This window comes from Chaetodon auriga, chromosome 14 (genome assembly GCF_051107435.1).
Source record: "Chaetodon auriga isolate fChaAug3 chromosome 14, fChaAug3.hap1, whole genome shotgun sequence".
NCBI lineage: Eukaryota > Metazoa > Chordata > Actinopteri > Chaetodontiformes > Chaetodontidae > Chaetodon > Chaetodon auriga.
In genome coordinates, this window is record NC_135087.1 from 9177663 (window position 1) to 9201249 (window position 23587).

At 40.1% G+C, this 23587-nt stretch overlaps 1 protein-coding gene across 2 annotated transcripts in view; it reads left to right on the forward strand.

Annotated features, from left to right (window-relative positions):
- stxbp6 (syntaxin binding protein 6 (amisyn)) overlaps window positions 1–23587 on the forward strand; it is a 60623-nt gene that overhangs the window by 30181 nt on the left and 6855 nt on the right. Inside the window, exons 3-5 of one of the 2 annotated variants that reach the window (XM_076748696.1) lie at window positions 16846–16976; window positions 17091–17256; window positions 19988–20086. In XM_076748696.1, coding sequence (XP_076604811.1) covers window positions 16846–16976; window positions 17091–17256; window positions 19988–20086 — 396 coding nt within the window. The remainder of the gene's footprint in view (window positions 1–16845; window positions 16977–17090; window positions 17257–19987; window positions 20087–23587) is intronic. The other variant, XM_076748697.1, reaches the window with a different exon arrangement.

Consider the following 23587-nt stretch of genomic DNA (forward strand, 5'->3'; position numbering starts at 1 on the left):
TTTAGAGTAAAGTGCATATGTTGTAATTAAATATACAACCAAATGCAGTGGGTGATGCACTGTAGGGACAATACCAACCTGTAGGGCTGTCAACAGATATTTTAAGTTCAAATTTATATTCAGATTGTTAAAATACATACATTGGATTTTGAAAATTAATATTTGATTGAGGGGTGGGGCAGCACTGCTGTAGTGGATGCTCTGAATGCACTGCATGATGGACTGGAGTCACAAAGCCAGAATGTTTTTTACCAGGAATATCTGTTGAATTTAAAACCCCCAGGTCATTATGTCTAGTGAAAGTAATTCCCATGCTTAAGAGTTTGTTTCAACCAAACCAGCGTTAGTGATGATTGTTCCAGCAGTGAAAGACAAACCAAGAAGCTTTTGGTGACTATTATTTGGTCTCAGTTGTGTTTGAATGAAGTGTATTTTATGTCGATAAAATCACTGTTTCTGTGGTGGCCTTGGCAAGAGAGATATAAAGTCTGTTTCTGGTTAAACAAAACAGATCTTACTATTTAACAGAAGGTGTCTCTATAGGGATATTGTCCATAATATTGTCACAAACTTAGAATAAAAATCTGAGCCTGTCAGTGGCAACACTTCAAGTGGACGTACATTGACAGTGCTCAAACGCCCAGAGGGATTACATTGTAGCCAGGATGCCGACTGCAGCGCTAACTAAATACTGGAAAAACTTGTGTTTTCCATTAGCTGCTTGGACACAAAACATGGGAAAATATGGTCAATAGTCAGATAAGTGAATGTAATTCCTCCTGTTTGTTTGGATATTGAAATATTCCAGGACACCAGTTGGAAACTCTGCACACATCACTTTGACTGATAGAAATGAAACGTAGGTCAAATTTCAACAACGCAGTCTAGGATGTTATTTTATTTGTCTAGGTATGTAGATCTTTTAAAAGACATGTTTATGTTGAAATGATATACAAGTGGCATGTCTCTCGGATTTGTTTTCCCTCTGATAGCCATGAAATGCAAAAACAGGTATTGGAATAGTTTGAAGGAACCTGGTTCCAAAGAAGGTGGGATGTTGTGTAAAGCATTAACACAACTAGAACATGGTCATTTGCAAACAATCTGTGATTACCAAGCATATGTTTACAAAAATCAGGAAAGTTGACATGGTAAAACATCAAATATGTTTGTATTTGTTTTCAATTGAGTATATGTCAAAAAGGACTAGCAAGTAATGACATTCTGTTTTATCTTTACACAGTGCCCCAACTTTTTTTGGAATCAGGATTGTACATGTTTTAGAAAAAGTTGTACTTGAATGAAGTGCTGTCTTAATGATATATATGAAGATCACATCTCTACAGATGACTTTTTCGAGGCAGGTGTTCAGGCCAACACCAGACAGTCAGACAGCTTGAAGTTTTAGTGTTCATCAAGATTTAAAGGTTAGACAGGATGTGGACTGGCACGTTGGCATCTCACTCTCTGCAGGCAGCTGTTTGGCTGAACAACCTGGTGACAGCAGACTGCAGGGACCCTAGTGGTCTACTGTTGAGACTTCCTCTGTCAGGCGCTGGGTGGGCTCTGCTCTGGTATTTCACATTAAGGGCATGGCTTAGCACCCCTGCAGGCTCCCTGACAGTCCTATATCGGTACACACTGTGTACTAGTGGGATGCCATGAGGAAAGTGTGTATCTGTTACACATTTTCACTCCTTCATACCAAAGTGGTTGTTGATGTGAGAACAACTGAGTATAGTTTTACAAACATTACCCTCTTTAGTTTAGTTGCTGGAAATTGCTCATTTCACTTGTTCATGAATTTTTCAAAATGAGCTGAATTGAGAATCAGATTGTTTTTTCTTGAACTTCATACAATGTTAGAGATGGAGCGAAAGGAAGAATGATATCATAGTTTAATATCATTCGCACATCCCCACTGTTTTTCAGCTACATGGAACACCGTTCATGGGAAGACCAGATGGAAACTGACTGAGTGAGGGAACAAATGAAACTTTTCCTCCATGTTCATGATCCATCCTGGTGGAGTGGCAATCTGTTCCCTACAATGACACTGTTTTTGTGTGTGTGTGTGTGTGTGTGTGTGTGTGTGTGTGTGTGTGTGAGAAGGGGACGCTTGCTGTCATACAGTCATTACACTGTCACTGCTTGTGATCCATAAGAGTTGGGCATAAGTTCACAGTCAGTGTGGTACATCACAGGTAAACTCTGACTTTCTGGGAAATCTGCTTTTTTTGCGCTCAAGTTCTTCGTGAAATTCATTATAAGCTCCATGTGCATGCCATACAGAGACTGGTCCAGGATGCGTTGAGCATTACATTGATCAAAGATGTGAGTAGGGGTAATGAGCTGACCTCCAACAAATCCAAAGCAGCCATATACTTTAGCAGTGGGGAACCTTTTTCCTATCAAGGGACTTTCACTTTCACTTTCTGTTGCATCCTTCAAGGGCCATACTAAAATATTGCACACATATATCACACAAACCTCTGTGATAGTCAGAATGGCTTCTCTCTGGCGAGATGTCTGATATCAGATGGTATTTTTGATGATGCTAACAGCTGGTTTTCCAGGCTTAGGCAATCAATTCTGAATCCCGAGTCTTTGCAACTGGCAGTTTTGAAAAGAAGTGCTCACAGTTGTAGGTTGTTGCTTTTCAGCTTCATGATTTTGTCTTGTAGGTTGTCAGGCACACCAGCTGTTTCCACATTAAACAACGTAGCGGATATGCTCAGTTCTTTTTGTTTACTATGCATATCTGGGAATTTCTCACCAAATGCCTCAAGGCGTTTGGCACACTCACAAGCATATTCAGATTCCATAGCAGGCTTTTGTTCTTGGAGAGAATGAAAATGCAGTGGTACCCCTTTCCGGTTGTACTTGCTACAGCTTTAACTTCACTTCAAACGATTTCACATTTGAAAGCAGAAAGCTGAGAAGCTAGCTGGGACCCATGGAGCTTGAATTTAAGCTCAGAGAGGTACTTGGTAATGTCACCAATGAAGGCCAATCAGACATTCCCCACCTCTAAAATATACATGTATACAGTACAAAACATGTTATGTCTTGTTACATCAAAAACTGGCCACTTATACAACTAAGAGTAACCTAGCTTGCAATGTTTTTGGCCTTGCCAGTTAATCTTATTGCCCTTAACACAACAGTTTCTCCCTTTCTTTTCTCAAAACATGTCACATAATGAGGCTTCCTGCCTTTCAGCTAAGCTTGGCCTCCTCCAAGGTCTAGTTGTTTATCATATGTTTGCTGGGGACTTTGTCTTTAAGATGCAGCTTCAGCTTACACCAGAAAGACTACATCATTCTTTGTTCCTGTACTTTCTGCAAAAGTTCTTGAAGATGAATTGTTTAATAAGACACGCAGGTAATCCCTAATGAGGGGAGTGACTGAAAACCAATACAAATATTCACTGAGTGATCCAGCAGGCTTTGTTGGATACTTGAAGACAGTACTGATCTGGTTTTCAGGTTTGTTATCGTTGACATTTGTGAACTTTTTCAATATTTCACTTCTTTAGGGTCATTCCTTTTATCTGTTGCACTTAATTTTTGTAATCTCAAGACTCACTGCATTACACAAGATCACATCAAACACTTTTCAATATACAGATAAAGTGTAAAAAAACGTCTTTTAGATTGACTGTACTGTACTGTACTATCCCTTCAGCCATATTTACACACTGTCGTTCAGTGTATGCACTGCTAAGCTGCTACACAGTGAGCGAATGGGTGTATTGATGACATTGCAGGGAGTGTAGCTGCTTCATACCTTATTCTTCTTGCCTGTATTTTGTGCTCCAGTCTTTTGTGACATTGTGGATACGTCGAAATACATGGAGTGTTATCAATGCAATTACAGTCATCATAATGGGTGAGTTGTCGTCCCCCGTGTCTGACACAGGCAACCGTGCTACATTTGTGAAAGGACAACTCTGGACAATGTCCAGACCTGATTCTGCAGACATTGTCCAGAGTTCATTTGAGAAAACAGATTTTAGTGTTTCTGCTGTATTTTGGTTGGTATAGTATGGTTATTGTAATTGGTTATTTGGTTATGGTTATGACCAAACAATAACTGTACTGTGATCAGTTTTGGGAGTAATGTGTTACTGTAATTCCACTTCTTTTGTCTGTAACTAGAAATGTAACAAATTTCTTTTCAAATTGAAAAATGCAATTTCAATTACTGAAATGGGGCTCGTTACTTGTTACTTTTGTCTTACTTGAAAATAGTGGACAACTGCAGAGGATAGCTGACAAAATGCAGCCCATTTCTCAGATTTTCCAGTTTATGATCTAACATCACCCAACCTTATGGTGGAGCAAGACGCTGCAGGAAATGTGAGCTTGCTTGCTTCTTGTTGTAGTGATTGTAATGTTTCTAGTATAAAGTGAAGGAACTTGAGTTCATCAAATATAATTATTAACTACTGTAGCAAACTCGGTTAGCATGTGCACCCAACGTTGGTGTGTCCTCTCCCAGATTCTACAGTCTTGCCAAGACAATGCATGTTAGCTTACAGGTAGGAATTATTATTATTATTATTATTGTTCTTTAGACACATCCGCTGTGACAGCCATCATAAATTCCAAAAGGCAAGATGCAGCTTGTATTACAGACCGATGTGTCACACTGAACCCTTGCTTAATATTTCACTGCAGAAATCTGTTCCTAATGCACAATTGTATATATTTATGTAGCCAGTCACAGCTCTCTTTGTTCCTTCCCATGACCCTTTGGTAATGAGTAGTGAATTATTCATCCACTTGTCCACTCCTGCTTTGACCAAGTGTTCTGGAGGCCAGGACTAATGGATTTTAAACAAGAGTAAAAGCAAAAGGAGACAGACATCCCAGTGCAGGAGGGTGTTTATAACATTGTAAATTCAGTGAATTTTGTGACCCTCATGTTTGGAATAACCTTCCACGATTCACTAGATTTTACTACTGAACAAATCATTTTGGAACTACCCCTCAGCCAATCATCAATTTCCAGTCTAATATGGAACACATGTGTCTTACAAACCCTTTAATTGCACACATCTGTCACCATTGCGTCATTTTTGAGATCAGGATCTGTCATCTGTGTTATCTTTTAGGTAACTATTGTAAATGTGGACAACAAGTGAGGGGCTGCTATGAGGGGAAAAAATCTACCCAGCAGAGGCATTAAATGATATCCCCTGGGCTCCTATTATAGCCACAATTTTAGCTGTGTAGCTACAGTTGGTGTAGAGGAAAAATCCGGGTTGCTGGAATTAGAAATGCTATTATAATAACTCCAGGGCTTTGTTACTGTTCTTTAAGGAGCATACATAATGAAGCCTTCTGTTCTGTGCAAAAGTATGTTTTTATACATGTCATTGACTTCTAGGCTCACGACTGAATTTGGTGTTGTTTGGGCAGTGGATGCTATGATTATAAACTGAAAGTGTCTGCTCGCTGCAGCAGTAGCGAGTAGCAGGTGTCAGATTTTGCTTAGTAAGGCGAGTTGACAGACAAGGCAATGGCTGGAGATTTGGTGTCAAAGCGAAAAGCTAAAGTGTCCATTTGGCATTCTGGATTTAAACACAATGCTAATAGGGAATCTGATAATGCTAATCAGACAATCTGTAAATGATGTCTGATGAAGGTGGCAGCATCTGGAGGCTACACCTCTAATCTACACACACACACCTTCAAGTACACCACAAGAGTGAGCCTGCCAAAATGGGCCCTGCAGCGAGGTCTGGACAGGAGATCAAAGTAAGCACTCTACAGATATTGAGCATCATCGGAAAAAAACTCCTATCTTGTAAAATATCTGGTGTGATTGGAACATCAGTGTTGTCATAAGATTATTAGCCGCTGGGAAAATGTCCTCACTGTGGCATCTGCACTATCTTCATGACCTTGATCATACAGTGGTTTAGATTTCTGGAGGAGGCTCTTGCTGAGGAGTCCTCATGGGCACTTGTCACCGGTTAGGAAGACTGATGGATACTCTTTACCATCCATCCCTCTTTGGTGACATGCCACATCTATCATGTCCCCTAAAACTTTGCATAAGTCAAAAGCTTAAACAATTTCTGCAGCTGTGTGAATCCACATGCTTGACGCCAAGCCTTTGGGTTGTCAGTCTGTGTGATCGTTTATTACAATTTGTTGGACAGTTTTTAAGCATTTAGTTTATCATATTCATCCCTGCTGCTCATAGAGCAAGGCTCCTTACCTCACCATGGGAAAAGATTTATGAAACGCAAACATTTTGTACAGATTTATATTTTCTACTGTGTGAACTTTTATTCACTCTATATGAAGTATTGACCCCAGTCTGTAATCCTGAGAAAACATTTCAGGTGGGGCTCTAATCCTGTCTGATACAGTACGTGGCAGGAATTGTGAACATATCCCTCACCCAGTCCCCAACACAAACTAACGCACACAAGCAGCAACACACACTCCTGACTAAAAGATCTAACTGTGCTTTTCAGTACATAATAAGATTTTTTCCCCGTTGACAAAAGCTACAACACATCATCCATTTGAAACAGAAACAACAAACAAATGCCAGTGCCTTTTTAGCCTTAATCTTATGAGAAGTAGACAGCGTATCAAAGCTGAAAGAACAAAGTGCCCTGCAGCGTAGTACTATATGATGCAGTCATTTTCTTTGCTATTCAAAAAATGTCCTTTGCCAGTATAGTCCCAAAAATATCTTTTCTCCGACTTGACCAGAGCCATGACAGTGAAGCGTTTTCTTCAGGCTTTCTTCAACTCCATAAGCAGCATGTATTCTTGGATAGTTGAAGTCAGTTGTGCAATATTAATCACTGCGTCTCTCCCTCCATATGAGGTACAGACGGTGCTTCACTAAACCTTGTCTAAAAGAGAACAGATGGGCCAGGAAATGAGATCTGGAAGCAAGCCTGAACTGTAATGCTTTGATTCATCATTTGATTTCACTTTTTAGGGCTTAAAGTAGAATTCACTGGAATGACTCACTAGTATTCAATCCAGCTCTTCCAGACGTTTCAGTTATAACTGTGAACAATTTCAAATATCAGCATAATCGATGAATTAGTAGAGTAGTAGAAGGGTAGGTTTAAATTCCTAGATTACTAATCATTTATTTATATATTTATTTCAGTTATCACAGAACCAAAATCCAAACCAGTCAGACAAAAATATATACTTCTGTATCTCCAAAGTGAACATGAGCAATGGGGGATAGTTGGGGGGGGGTAAAGTTACAGCAAGTTGGATTTAATTTAAAGGGAAGAGTGACATAATGAATGAGCACCTTTGAAATATATCCTTAAGAGATGTTTCAGGAGTATGGTAAAACAGGGAGTGTACAGTGCTCTTCTGTGATGAACAACATATTTGACTTCATTGGAATTATCAAAAGCACTATGCATCTTGGGATCAGGAACAGGTTGTCACTAACCATTCCTGTCTCGTACTATGTGGCCCAGGTTTGACATAGAAGTTGTTTTTGGATTTCTGTTCCAGGCACATGAGTTTAGGTCATTCTGAAGAAGTAAGTGTTGAGGAATGTGCTTTTTTTTTTTTGAGCTGTTTGAAATACCGACGCATGCTATTGCGTGATGATATCCAGATTAGGTTGTTATGAGGTCTTCGTGTATTAACAACAGAGGTTTGGCACATAGAACAGATTTTGTGTGCATTTTATCTCTTTCCAAACTGAGCCTTGAGGTTGTACTGCAAATGTAATGACCTGACACCAACTCTTCCCTTCTTTTGTTTTTATCCCCCTCTCTCTCACTTACCTTGCTAACATAGTGTACTTGCTTTTTCTTGCAATAAAGTTAATATAGAAATTTAGAAATGCCAGCTGTTAAGCAAACATTTACAAAAACATGTCTTGTTTTAGACTTGAGCCTGGTGGAGTTATGCAGAAACACAATCAGTTCAGGTTTTACTTGGCAGGTAGGGACCAGTGATCACAGTAGGGGAGAAGCCTCAGGTCGGTGCCCCAGCGTAATTAAATATTTCCTTGTATCCGTGCGCTCTGGCTCGAGAGGAATGTCTACTATGTGGGCTGGGGCCTAACCTGGAATAGCTGGGTGATTAAGTGGTCCATGGGGCACTGGGTGATGGACGAGCTCATGGGGTCCTAATGTGGAAATGAAGGCCTCACAAGAGACCTTGTGTTTTTTTTCTCTGGATGTGCACGGGAGCAGGAAGCGAGATGACAAAGAGAAACATAATGACCAGTCTCTGGAAAGTGTGATTGGTTTCTTTGCCTCTGGATTTGGTGATAATCTTTCCATGGTTTCTCTTCATAGGATTCAAAGAGGTATTACATGTCCGTCATTGTGAGACCTCCTATAGGACAGAAATATCTTGCATTCGTGTGCAGTTCAGTTTATTTAAGTCCTGATTTATTGCTAAGTGACATGCTTCCATCACTATGAATTTGTCATCAGGTGGTTTTGTTTTGACCTTGACAACGCTGCGGAGGTTGAAGCCTTCAGTGAGTCAATTGCCTCAGCAAATGCTCTCACCATTCTTTGCCCCAGCTTTTCCAATGGCTCCTATCCCTCTTTAACCTTATCTCCCGACTGACTTTCATGCTCAAGTTTTTTCTTTTTCATCTTCCCCTCACTGACTGCTGCTCTGATTATTTTACTCTGTGATAACTTCGCTCTTCATGTTACTTCATTAATCAACTCCAAAGCTGCACTCCACACCTCAGACATGAAGGAAAAATGTCACAGTGATCAGTAGCGTGTTTGCACTTTATCAAAAGCTGTCAACATGACATCTCATCACCCCATAACCAAAATGCTGTCTTACCACGTTACAGCTCAGATTGACGTTTGCTTGACTTAAGTTGACTTGAAGCCAAGTTTAGTGTTTAGTGCAACAGTGTTCTCAACATAAGAGATGGAGATAATTAACAAGGAAGCTTGAGAGCTTAGATCACATTTAAAGACATTATTTTTAGTAGATGTGTCATGCACCAATTTCACCAAAACAAATTCCTCGTATGTGTAAAATCGTACTTGGCAATAAAGCTTTTTCTGATTTACATGACAATATATGGCAACTCCCCAAATGTTATGTAACAAAGTACACAAACTATTGAAACTTAAACTGAGTGTTTTTTTTTTTTGTTGTTTTTTGTGCCCACTCATATGATGTGTATTATTTCATTCTAAGTAACTCTAGTTGTGTTGCAGACAGGTAACTGGCTAAATGAAATGAATGCTATAGAGTGTCAGACAATACACTTCATACCTGTCTATTTAAAAAAAAAATGTGACATAGATAACAAAAAATTTAATTTGTTTAACACTCAGTTCAGCCAGATTCTTCCATTAAATAATTTCTGAGTTGCTTTGATTTGAGCTGAACTTGAAGAAGCTCTGGTGCCTCAAATGAGAGTTTTCATTTTGAATGGCTGACGCACATGATTTGTCAAGCCTCCAGAATCCTTTTAATGTGTTGTCCTTGGGTGAGTGTTATAATTGGATGGATAACAGATGTGACTGGAGGCTAAAGGCAGCTATGTTTTAAAAAGCTCTTTTGGGTTTTGAATTCTTGCTGTTTAAAGGAGCTTGGATAAAAAGCAACGACTTGACTTCCAAAAGATCCTCAAAGACACAAACTAGTTTCATGATGTGAACATGAGGTTATATCAATGGCATGTCAGTCATAGTTAGGTTAATTAAAATGCAAGCATGGGAATTCGGTTATTTAATGTGAAAAAATCATTTCTTTTCAACTATAAGTCACCTAGTCTCTTGGTGGTGTAGCCATTTTGAAATCCATTAGCAGCACCCCATGCCTGTTCCTGCTGTGAAGGTTTACAGCTATTAGCACTGGTGCATGATTGTTGTTTTTATGGGTTATTAGTCACATAATTGAAAAACACAAAAGCTAAGGTACAACACACTCCAAGGGGGCATAACATGCCAAAAAAAAAAAAAAAGAATACATGAGGAACTTTTCCTTGTAACATCTTCTTCAGTTGCTAGCCAGCCGTGACAGATTTGACAGGATTTGTCAAATATACAAAATAACACCTTCTCTTGACAATTTGTTAAATAAGCATTTAAAGGTTTGCTGCAATTTGGTTTCGATTAAAGTGAAAGTCAGGTAGTTACTGTCTGCTGCTCCCACACTAAAAATACTGGCATGGAATGAAGTTATTGAGGCATTTAGGATTAATTTGAGCTTCATGAAAATCAAATTAAAAGTTGATATAAATCATGCAAGTTTTATAGTAACTCATATTTAATACCACTGCTTTGTTCCAGTCTATAATAAATGGTTCATTGTTGTATGAGAAGGTACGACTGTGCACTGCTCTATTGTTTCTGTGCTGTCGTGTTAAGCTAATAGTGTTGTGTAAGTTGTCCCTCCCAACAGTTGAACGAAGCTGATCTCTTTCTATAGCTATTATTCACCATGGTATATGCACTCCATTTTACTATTGGTGCCCTGCCACTGCATGATCGCCATCCCGTCTGAGGAGGACTTGCACACAGAAGTCGCTGTGTTTTCGATCCCGTGAATAGACTGTAGAGGCCTTTGTTCTGGGGTGTTGTTGCGAGTCTAGCCAGTGCCGTGGTTCATTCCAGTGACAGCTTCTTTCTGAAGATAACAGTGTGTTCCAGCTCAAGCAGAGTGGGGGCAGCTCTAAAATAGACCTGTAATCACAGACCCAGACAGAGAAAAGTGTAGGATGTGCCCTCAGACGACAGCTCTAATAACAAGCCACAAAAGTCAACCTGTGAGGTTTGAATGTTTACCTTGCTGGATCGTGTCCTCACTACCAAGATACTAAACCATTCTCCAATCCAAAAATGCAGCAGACGATCATTCAGGTCGTTGTTGTTTTTACCTCAAGAGATGGGGACATCAGTAGAGCTGCGAAGGTTAATTCATCATTCATTAAAAACAATTAATTACCAACTATTTTGATAATTGATAAAGTATAATCTTAAAGTTAGGATTAAAATGCCTGTTGTATTCTAACGCTAACATTTAGGTTTTCAACTTTGGCCTCTTTTTTGGAATCATAACTTGTTCCATAAGGCCAGTAATGACAATGATTCATGTAGATTCATCTGTTTAGTTTGTCCATACACACATGATCCAACCCTTTAGTTCATATCTGGCCCTCAGCCAAGCCAAACAAACAGCAGTACACAGTACTTTGTAGCCCAGCACTTTGTCCATTAGCATTTCCTTCTGTCTTCATGATATCCAAATGACTTAGTGTCTCTTAGCTGTGAATCCCGTCTACAGTCAGAATTGCATGTGAACCATCCTAGCTTGCTGTCCTTGGATGAACCTGGCCAGGTGCCAGCCCCTGCTTCTCAGGTGTCTTTTGTGCCATGCAAATGCAATTGCCATGGCAACCGTGTCTTCTTAATGTCAGAGCACAGAGCTGCTTGACTGCAAACTGAAGGGGTCTGATTTGTCAAGAGATCCTTAGCCCACCTGGCTGAGATAGAGTCTTTGAAATGCCTCTTTGAAGCAGGACAGATGGGATTCAAATGACTAAAAACATACTTTCATCTTTCAAGCTTCATTAACAGGCGATCCTTAAACTGTAATCACAACTTGTGATATAAATATGTTAGGCAACACAATCACAGATTGCAGATACAAAGGTCAGTAGAGTTTTCATATTTGCTATTCTCAGACAACTGAAGTGAGATAATTTCTACTGGCACACAGGAAGAAGTGTTATGTTTAAAGAAGCAGCAATACTGGCTTGATGGTTAATAGCCCCCAATAACTGCTCCTGTGAAGCATCCATAGCTGTTGTATAAACAGACCCCAGAAATCCTCAGTGTTATTTCTAATAATTTTAAACATCACCTCTTCTTGGTGGGTGAATCTTGGAACAACCAGTCATTCCAAAGGCAACATGGTGCCTTCCTGACTGTACAGTTACACATTATCTCCCATATCTGATGTGGTCTTTTGTTATTCTGTGGATTTGGATTTTCATATCTCTTCTCGCATGGCCCAAAATGCTGATGCTTATCATATTTCTGGCTTGTGGAAGGAGATTTTTGAGAAGCATCACTGTTGACATGAGGATTAAGTTGTATTATATAAGGGAAAGGAAGTCATTAATGTTATGCCCTTGTGGGTGGTCCAAGCTCCAGTATGAATTTCATGGCTCAGCATGAATTCCATAGTTGTTCCATACCTGCTGCTGTGGTATTGATTGTACTGGATTATATTTGTTTTTGTCGCGCTGTGTTCAACATTTCCAAAAAGGCTTGCATTAATCTACAACAGACAACCTGCACACTTCTCACATGATCATTTATGTCATTACTGCTTTTCCTAAAACCTTCCTAGCGCTCACATTTCTCTTGTAACAACCACAGCTATGATAATATTTCGTTGAGGGAAAGCTGATCCTCAGAATGTTTCCTGTGTGATGTCCGCAGTCTGTGAATGGTACAGTATGAGTTTCCCTTCTTGGCCAAGCACAACAAGGGACCGATCCACTGGAGGAAGTGAGAGCATGTCACCATCAGAGCATGAGAAAGGAGCAGGGCAGGAACCCCAGAGTGGCCTTCCTCTGACAACCCACATGGAAACAATGGCTTTGGCAGCCTCTCAGTGGTTGTGGTCTTTCCTTGTTTCTAGATATACAGTATTATGTAGCCAAGTGGTGTTTGCTCATTCTTGTAAAGTTTTTTATGCTGTAACATTGGCTTCATGGTGGGATTTGTATTATTATGTTTGTGAAGCGAGTCAGTTGATCCACTTCAGTTCCTGTGTAGGAAGGGAAAATGTGTCTCTGTTCATCTCTGTATCTTCACTTTGCACAAGCTTGATCAGCTTTGGCCTTTGAAGCTCAGCCTCAACGCACCAGTTGAATAGTGGTCAGGGTTAGGGTTGCATAAGGCCAGTGAACTTCTGGAAAATGTCTGTAAATTTAGTGAAAATATTCAAAGGGAACGTAAGCTCAGGAATTTGTAGAATTTCTAACATTTTACCCAATTTCAATACAAAAATTGCACAAGATGGAATATGCCACGACTTGATTTCCTGTGTTGCCTTCATCATCCTCCAGATCCCACCAGCATCAGCCACCGCTGAGCATAACTGGTCCCTGTTTGGGGACACTCACACCAAGGCACACATAAGCTAACCACCACCAATGAGTTGAAATCTGGTGCCTATCAAGGCAAATTTGAACCTTTGATCCTGACACAGAACCATCCTCAACAGGTTTGGATAATGAAGGTGAGGCATCAGTGTCTAACACCTTGGAGGACACAGAGAAGGTCTGGAGGACAAATAGATAAATATAATGTTAAGTGAGTCAACTATTTAATTGAAGTTCAATTTAAGACATGGTAAAATATATGTTTCTATCTACATATGATGTGGTAAATACAGCCTGAGTAAATAAGTCCAATATTTCAGTTTTATTCCAGTTTTTTCCTTTTAATTCCCATAAATTCCCTTCAATCCCCATGAAAAGTTTTCCCCTTATTACCGAAATTTTGCAACTGTCGTCAGGGTATGGTCTAGTCTAATAGTAGTCTAGCTGAACTATGTTTCAAGATATATTCGTGATGAGAAGCTTGCTGTGACGCTGGATTTCAAGTATTGATAAAATGAGGTGAAAAGTCAACGCGCCTAATGATGTGAAACAAATATCTTACTCCCTTCTATGATCAGTTTTTGTATCCCAGCTTGCCTCTGTCATTATTTTCTCTGAGAATTACTTCTCTTAATTATTTTCTTCTTCACACTCGGGATCACTCAGTGAGACCAGCTTGAGGTTTCATATTAGTGGAAGGGCCTGAGCATAGATTTTCTCACAGTCCTCTCTTTGATTGCCATTTGAATAAAGCCAGCTCCTCTAACTTTCAGTAATTGTTTAATATGCAGGGGAGCAACTCAGACAAGGTGGGAGTCAACAGCTGAATATGAAATTGATTTGAGAGGCTCAAAGGTGTCTGGCAGTTTGATTAAGACCTGGGTGTTGATGTGTTGATGATTTAGCTCCATGGCCTGGAGACGACAGGTCTCTTTCACGTGTTCACTGATGCATTTCAGTACTCAGCTCTCAGTGCAGTGTCATAGCTTTATTTAAAAAAGTGGATAAATCGCCAAACAGCACTCCAGGATTGCCTGCAGTAAATTTTCCTCCACATGTGCACAACAGATCATGTAGTACGCCGTTTTCACATGGTTCATGCCCGTTCTCCAGTGTCACGCAACTATTATTCTAATCCTGAAGTCGGCATGATTGTTTTGAAAGCAGCCTCACCACAAAGCGTGTGATATGACAAGTGAGTATGCTAATGTGGGAATGTGTCAGTCAAAGCCTCTCAGGCATGGGGGTCGCAATCATTCATCATCATATTTTTTTTTCCATCTGTTGTGTTAAAGTATGCTGTAGGTGAAAAGAATTACAACCGTTGAGCCATGACGTGACTGGTTGCTACAGTAAATTATAAAAATACTGTTCCTGTCTTTTCAACATGTTCCGTTCCCCTACTGTGACTGATTGCTCTGATATGAGTACGTTTGACATACACTTGGCATATTGTACTTAATTGGAAGGCAGGTTACACTTTCCTCATAGGGCTGTGCTGAATAAAAAACATTAATAATTCATATACAAGCATGCCAAACATTCACTGGTTGTAGCTACTTAAATTTGAGTATATCCTGCTTTCCTTTGTTTGATATCAGTGTAAATTATATATCTCTGGGGTTTCAGGTTGTTTGTCAGCCAAAACAAGCAATTTGAAGACCTAATCATTCTCTCTTGTGATGACATTTCTTGCCATTTTCTGCCTTTTTATGGACAGAGCAGTTTCAGTTAATTGAAAAAATATGGACAGATTCATCGATAATGGAAATAATCATAAATCCCAGCTCCATACAGTATTGGACATTTCTGGTAGGATAAGATGGAGGCGAGGCTCGTATCTGAAAGAGAAAGATGGTTCCTTGTTGAATTCATAATGTACTTGTGGCAGTCTTTTATCTCTCAGCTAGCAGTCCTCCACTTGCCAATTGAGAGCAATAAAACCCCATTTCTACTTAATCAGTTTGGGGAAAGTGTGCTATAGTCAGAGACAAATTATTCTTACTGTGAATTGGATGACCCGAGTTTCTAGACACCTACCCTTCACCACACTGGTTCATCACATCCAGCTGCTGTCCTCTTTATGAAATTTTCCAGTTTCTGGAGCTTCTATTAGCCTTCTGTGTGACCCGAGACAGATCTGATCAATCACTTCATCTATTTGTCATGGCAGTGGCTGTCTGTTTGAATAACTGAATAAATTCTCAAAGAAAAGATTAGAAAGAAACTGCCAATCTGCCTGAATTGTATCTGTCTGCCTCTGTCTGTCTGTTCCAGCATGCAACCTCAGGTCAGCACCTCAAGTATTAACTGCAGCTGTCTAAATGGATACACAAAACATATCCAAACATCCCTCCTCTCTGGGGAGTTCGCTTACTGAATGTATCACCTGACGTAACATTCAGCCCTACCTATGTTTTCAAAATCATTCCCAGAAAAAGGTGTGGCGTATTTTTCACAAAACAAGCGTGAACAAAAGGCAAAATGTAACATTGCAACCAGTAGGGATGCTAGTGGTTTTGGGAGAGGTTAGGAGAGCAACAGCGGTGAAAGTGACCCAAACGCTTCCCTCTTTCCGAGATGACACAATGGCAAATGTGGGAGAGCGGAAACAGGGGTTCGCTGCCGGGGTTAGAAAAGCAACATAGAAGCACGTTGCTCCTGAGAAGTACAAAGTCCAGACACATAATAGAACTGTGAGCTTCGATGATCTGCAAACATGTGACTGTGTTGATGGGAAGACTCAAACACAGATACCCATGGGAATAGAAGTGAAGGCACTGTAATGCTGAGGTGAGCGAGGCCAAGCTGAGGACACAATGATGATGCCGTTGGACAGGAGGTGGAAAGTTAGAGTGAAGTTTTGGAACCTTACAACATCTTAGTTATTCTTAAAAGTTACACTTTATTAGCATGTTACTGATATTGTTGGACAAGCTCATTAGGTCAAAGTAAAAAGAAAATGGCTCCTAGAATGGGCAGGCAATAGACTTTTTCTCTAGATTGTACAAATGTTATAAACCAACTAAGCATGATTGTTGCTGCACCGAGTGACAAAACAAAATACCTTAGGAAAGCCACTTTTTGAGCCACTGATTGTGTCCATTATGTCCATTTTTCTGTTGTGAGTTGTTTAAAAGGCAATACCTCCATGCTTGAATGCAGTGTAATTTGTTACTCGCATAGATTTAGTCTGCCGTGCGGTGGAAGAAATACATCTCTTTCGTCAAGAGAAATGAGTTGTGTCCAGCACAGTGTAAAAAAAACTCACCAATTTATACTTTGACAGGAACAATATAACCAAGTGTTTATGTTCTTCAGACCAGTAATGTGGAAAAATGTTCTTTATGTAGCTGGAACACAACAGTTTACTGTATACTGCACACAATTTGGCAGGATAAACACAAAAGCCAAATCCATGTTCACAGGATTTGTCCGTTCGTGGTTAGGCTGTCCTCTCATAGGAAATTATATCATGGCTTCTGTTGCTGTTGGCTCCAACAATGAGATGTCCATTGTTAATGGATCCCTTTGTTTCTGCCGCCCACAAAAGGAAGCTTGTACTTCTGCTTGACTCTTTATATTCCTCATCTTGTGACCTGAACCGTCCATTTATCCTAATTCAGGCTTTCTCATCATGTCATAAACATATACAGAAACCTCACATTTTGGAATTTAGTTGTTGTTGCAACAATCTTATCTGGTATGCTTTGTTCTTGATTTTTCCCACAGTGACGAATAAGAAACCGTCCTACGTATCCATTACTAAGGTGAAGCAGTTCCAAGGATCTTCTGCCTTTGTAAAAAGGTCACAGTGGACAGTTGACCAGCTACGGCAGGTCAACGGCATTGACCCAAACAAAGTAAGTCATTTCCCTGCAACTGCTTCTGTCTATGTAGTTGATAAAGGGCTATTCTTGGGTTAACATGGATTTTGCTGGTACTAATGTCTTTCTCTTACTGGTTTTCTCTCCAAGGACTGTCCAGAGTTTGACCTGATGTTCGAAAATGCTTTCGATCAGTGGGTTGCTGGTTCAGCAGGAGAGAAGTGCACCTTCATCCAGATTCTTCACCACACCTGCCAGCGCTACAGCTCAGCACGGAAACCAGAGTTTGTCAACTGTCAGGCCAAACTGCTGGGGGGTAAGACAGTTAAAAACAAACACCACGTCTATTTCTGTTTAGAACACAGTGGCTCTGCAGCGCCAGACTCACTGCTGTCATCCTGTGCTATAAGCCAGTCTGCATCTAATTATGCACGATGACAACCAGCATCTGGCATGTATGAAAATGCATGTTTATTCCTCATACACAACAACTGTTGAGTGCTCGGCTGTAGTGAGGTCAATGAGGATCTCCAACAAAATACATCAGTTGTGACTTAAAGCATATGACGTAGATCAGCTGGTTTAAAGCACACAGAAATGCTAAATCCAACACTAAATAATTTTCTCTTATTTATATGATGTTGACAAATTTTATTGTGTGCCTGAAGTGTGAAACTCATTATTTTCAATTGGTGTCCGCCCTTTATAATAACAATAAACATCACAGAAAAAGCTATAACAGTCCCCTAACGAATGACACTGATGTTGAATTTATGAGTCTATGTCAGTTTAAAGCTAACCTCTCCCTTTGAAAATAATAATCATTTCATACCCAACTAATAAGTAACAGCTGATGATCAAAGCGTAACCATTCCCAAATGATTTAGACATCTGAAGTATAGATGTAAAGCCATATAACTGGTCATTTCCTGACTCCAAGTTGTGTGTTTGTTACCCATTGTGAGGAAGAGTTCTGGTGCTGGTCGATGGTTTCCTCTACAGTGAAATCCAGTAGAGAATGCAGACTCCTGAGCGACTTAATCAGATATCGATCTTTTTACCCCCAAGCCTCATCTTTGAGCACTATTCAACCTGTTGTATTATTCATGGGATTATTTATGGAAACACATCCCGAATCTGCCTCCTGCAGGGTGTCCACCTGCCACACATACACAGTACAATAATCAATTAGTAGAAGTAGATATTTTAGAAACATACAATAAATTGTTTGCGTTGCTGAATTTTAAACTTGTGTCTGTTAGCACTACAGATCTTACTGTGAGCAAGTCACATAATGACTAATGACAAGCCAGAGTCTCTTGTAAATGGTAACACATGCTATGTGAAAGCTTTCACTCGTGACGTATTTTTTCGGATTTCTGGGTGAAGCTGCAGCTTTGGAAAGTATTTTTGAATGAGTAGTTCATTACAGTGAGGTGAGACTATGTGAAATCTGTGTATAAAGATACTGTAGTTTGCTTACTCTGTTTGTGTGGGAACCCATTCTCCGCTCATCAATGATAAAGCTGCCCATGCTCCTTAACATTCTGCTACGTTGCCTTGACCTCCCTCCTACTCTGAAAGCCGTGTCCGTATTTAACTCGCTTAAAGTGACCCTGGTGCATACTATAGTCTCCGTGTGTGTAGGTGGGAAGGTAGTGGTGTCCCGGAGAGCACTGAACCTGGGGGTCTTTAGAGTAGGATGGATTATGGAATGCAAATGTTGCATCAACCATACGCCTCCAGTAGATCTGAACATTACACTGTGAAGCCCTGTAGCACAAAATCTAAGAAACTCATGGATGCCTACAAGACACATTGCACTGGCCTTGATATAGATGCTTGTATCATGAATGACTTTACCCACACAAACGACATGTCCTCTTTGAGATACACTTTTAAAAGTCCAACCCATGGTGTTGTAGAAACAGCTACAGTATTGATCCAGCTATTGACAACATGCTGTACATCCATCTGGCCAAATGATCACATAATGAATTCCTGGCTCTCAGTGAGTGGAGGATGCTGTGTGTGCTAGATGAACAAGTTGACAGCTCACCACGCACGTTGTGGCAGGAGTAACAGAGAGGATGCCAGCCTGCTGCCAGCTCTGTCCACTCCGGTTTAAGTCTCACACCAGTGCAAAACAAAAATCATGACGCTGCTCAGGTGTGGGACCATAACTGTGGGAGACTCTGTCTACAGTATCCTCTGGGATGGCAGCCCCCAAAAAAGAAGGACAAGTATGTTTTGCTGTTCAAGATAGGGAGCAGTGGATCTGACTAATTCAAGAGGTCCTGTCAATCCTGAGTTTAGAATGACCAGAGAGCTCATCCATGAATTGCATCTGTGAAATAGTATTGTTAATTTTAAATCATCAGGGAGTATCATCCCAAGTATCATAATGTATGTGGAGTTAGGGAGGAGTTTATGTTTTGATGCAAAACTATTTTCAGTAAAACTCTAGACTTCTTTTTTCCTCATTCTGTACATCTCAGTCCATATCCATGTGCCTTGTAACTGTAGCTCTGTTTACAGACAGTTTTCTAGGTGATACCACGGAGTTTTACAGGCCCATGTTTTTGGTCTTTGATGGGCCGTGTAATTGATCTAGAAATAAAAGCCCCTAATTTGTTAATTGCCTTGTTATCAGTGCCGACTTGGGCTGCTGGCCACACTGTTATACCCCGTTATAGCCAATTTCTCCCGAAGCTTTTTTCTGGCATGTATTCATGACTTGAATCTAAAAGAATTGTTAACCGTGAGCCTGCAGTGGATGTTTTTAAGCCCTCAGCATTAGGCACACCTGTCTCCCTGCTTTTTATGCTAAAGGCTCAGTTTGAGGGTTCCAATCAATTCATGGATGAATAATTAAACAGTAACCAGTTTCACCCTTTTTTTTTTGTTTTGCATGAAATTTACAAAGAACTGAACCATCAACACTTAACTCATGATCTAATAATCCAAAACCAGTAACCCCTCTTCACTGATTCCAAAAATAAATGTGCTGAACATGAAAGCTGACTTCTGATATTTTCTCATCACAGAAGACCAAGCTGTAGATTCAGTCTTTTTCCGTTGCAAGGTGTATTTGAACAGAATGAGGAAAGAATTTGTTGCACACCTCAGTCGTCTGCTAAGACAAGGTAAGCCAGTGCTACAGCATATGAAACTACTAAAAGTAAGAAGTCATATCCTTTACTAAAAAGTATTGAGTTCCTCTAGAAAACAAGGTGATATACAAAGTTTCTTGCACTAAATTAAACATGTCGCCTTCTACTAACAAGATAAGTTCCAATAGTAGTCAGGTTTGTAGAGATCACAGTAAGTGCAGGTCTACCATGCTGTACAGTAGAAAAAAATGTGCAAATGGGCCCATTCTGCCGCTGGATTTAAAAGACTTTAAAAAGAAACCTGTCCCCTGCCTGAGCTGAGGGCTCTGCTCCAGGCTCTCAGGGATTTAAGGGACTTGTGTTGTCATTGTTAGGGCTTCACTCTAGTTAACATTTACAAACAGAGTTCTCCTCTATGCTCCTAGTGAGCACAAGGTCAGCATTTCTCTAGTCCATGTTGTCGCTGTGTGGGGGTTGAGTACATGCTGAAAGGGATTTTAAGTTTACACCCAAAGGTTATGTGAGTTATGTTTGCTGTCCTTGCCCCTCACTGTCAGGCTGTGTGCAGAGTCACTGACTAATCCTGTAGAGAGGTAAATCACATTGTGACATACAAGGGCAGTGCAGTGATAGAGCTTCTTCCCTAATGGTTTTCTCAGTATTCTGTTCTTCTGTATAGCATTTCACAAATTAACATTTAAGCTTCGTCAAGACTATAATGGTGGGGAATTATGGCTGTTTAATGCATTGTGTGACGCTGACATTTATCTGCTGATTAAAGCCACTGAGAGTAGGCTGTTCATGAATAACTAGTAGCTGTTTTTCTGTCAGCGTCGGCGCCACTCTTGTACATTCAGGACAGGATGTGCATGTTTGTCCTCATTGGTGTCCTTTGTCATGCTGGTGAAAAAGGCTTCAGCAAGGCACTGTGACTAGAACTAAAGGCCGACCGAGCAAGCAAGGTCAAGCCTGTCCCCTCATGGAAAAATGTCAGGGACGTTAACCACGGGGCTGAAGGAGCCATTCAGGCTACACATCCATCTCACTCACAACTGTAAAAGTTGAGTGTCTGTAGGACACATACTGTATATTTGTACATTAAAAGTGAGTCAAATGTAGTTGAAGTAGGAAGGGCAAACATAATAATACAGATTAATTACTTAATTACTGTTTACAACAAGAACCATTTGCTGTAAACCTCAGCATCGGATCACACATTTCATATTAATGTTTGAAAACTAGTGTAATTGAGATTATGTAGGTTGAAATGAAGATCGCCTGTGACTGCTGATGCTGACCAAGTCAGGTTCCTCGATTCTGGTGGTGGACAGTGATATAGTGATATATGTACAGTAGGGTGTAAGTACAGTATATATTTCATGGGGAGGGAGTGGTATCTGAAAATGAGGGGAATGTCCAGATGGCTAATGATTTGGGAAGAACACAGAGGAGGGGAGAACTGCTCTTTATAAAGGGTTTGGGAGTGAACGCTGAAAAAGAGAATTAACTGTTAAGGGAATAATTGCAGGAAAAATGTGGAGAAAAGTGATTGGGTAAAAGACTACACAGTATGTGTGTGTCAGGAGTGCCGGGGGGAGGTGCCCTTCCTGGTTGAACCTCTGCTATAGTTTCATTATGCTGCTGCGGATAATGTCAAGATTTGCATTAATTAAACTGCAACGGGATTTATCTTACAGCAGCAAGAGCTGCAGAAAGGCCTTTGCACACCAGGAACGTGACGAACAAACAGCACACCAATATTTCCCATTACAACTATTCATTTTGGCAGAAATGCAACACTTGTTCAGTAAAAGGTTCAAGCAGATTTGTTCCAGCTCGCTCTAGAGAATAAAACGGGAATTCAACCTCATCCAGTGATGATGATCTTCTCATTCTCTTCACTTGACAAAAGAAGAGAGGAGATCATGGGTACATGTGCCACGAAGGAGGACACGCTGAAGGGAAAATACCAGAAACACAAGGAATAACTGCCAAATAACTTCTAGTTTTCATTGTATAGGAAACTAAAGTGTAAAGTAACTAGTCTAAAAATTAAATATAAATATGAAGCATGTTATGCATGTTAGTTTTTTTTTGTATTCTTCCTGCTTTAGTCTTTTTAAACATGAAAAACTTTTCAAAATGCCAGACCACAGAAGCATTAAAAGAGGAATGTTTTTTTGTTTGTTTGTTTTTCAGCCTTGGCCTTCATGCTGATTTATTGTATTCAAACTATTTACATATTCACCACTCTAGAGCTTTATACCTCCACTACTCAGAAAGAGCTGCTTTCACACATGTAGAGAGCAAAATAAACTTCCATCTGTTGAATTTAAAAACAGATTAAGATATGTTCTTTTATCACAGTAATGCTCCATTTGTAAGTGCAGTTGTGGTTCAGGTCCTTTACTTTGTCATAAATCCTTTTCCTTGCTTCTACAAGTTATTTTTTATTATTATTATTATTTTTTTTAATTTAGGTTGAAAATTTTATTAACACATTGGAATAGCCACATTTGACTTTTTGTTGCCACCCAACAGTTCCTGCAAAAGACTTGTATTTGTGTGAGAATCTTGGGCCGTCTTGCATGTGCTGCTCTTTTGAGGTCTATCCACAGATTTTCATTGATATTTAGGTCGGGGTACTGTGAGGGCCAGGGCTTGTGCTTCTTGAGGCCGTCCAAATGTGGATTTTGATTATTATCCTGTTGTAGAAGTCATCCTCTTTTCATCTTCAGCCTTTTTCCAGAATTTGCTGGTATGTAATTGAAACCATTTATCCTGTGATAGGTGAAATGTCCCCACTGCCACTGGCTGCAACACAAGCCCAAAACATGATAGATCCACCCGGTGAAGTGTTCTTGTTTCCTTCAAACATGCGTTTGCTCATTGCGACCAAAAAGTTCTATATTCTGTTTGTAGTCTGTGTGGACTGACTGCTGTCTGATATTGACTCTAATCATACACTTATAGTGAGAGAAAGGGGGTGCGTGTGACTAGTGTATTCCATGTATCTACTAACTAAATGATAAAGTATTCTGTGAGGCCCACAGACCCCCAGTGATTTTCCTATGTAGCCCACTTGCTATTGAAGTTCAAAATCCCCACCATATTGGTTCAGATGATATGAGTCTATGGTTCAGATCTGTCAAAGTAGCTCAGAGATGTATATCTTAGTTTTATTTGCCATATCACACACGTGCCAGCCTGGTTTGCAGGCAGCCTCTTACGGGCCGTAGAAACAAAAGGGCTGTATCTGGCCCACAGACCCCTAGTTGAATAGGCCTGACTTAAAGAAATCCCTGACAGAATGTTTAATATGTTTCTCTGGATGAATAACTGCAGCCTAAAGCCCTCTGGTTATATCTGGGTAATAAGGAGAATTTTTGATGGTACTTGTTGAAGTGCAGATAAGTGTGTGCTCCCTAATACTTAAAAGAAATTACTGTAAGAGTCTCACTCCCTTCAAACACCCACACATATCATACCCCACAGCATTATCCTCGCACAGTGATCATATGCTCATGTACGCTC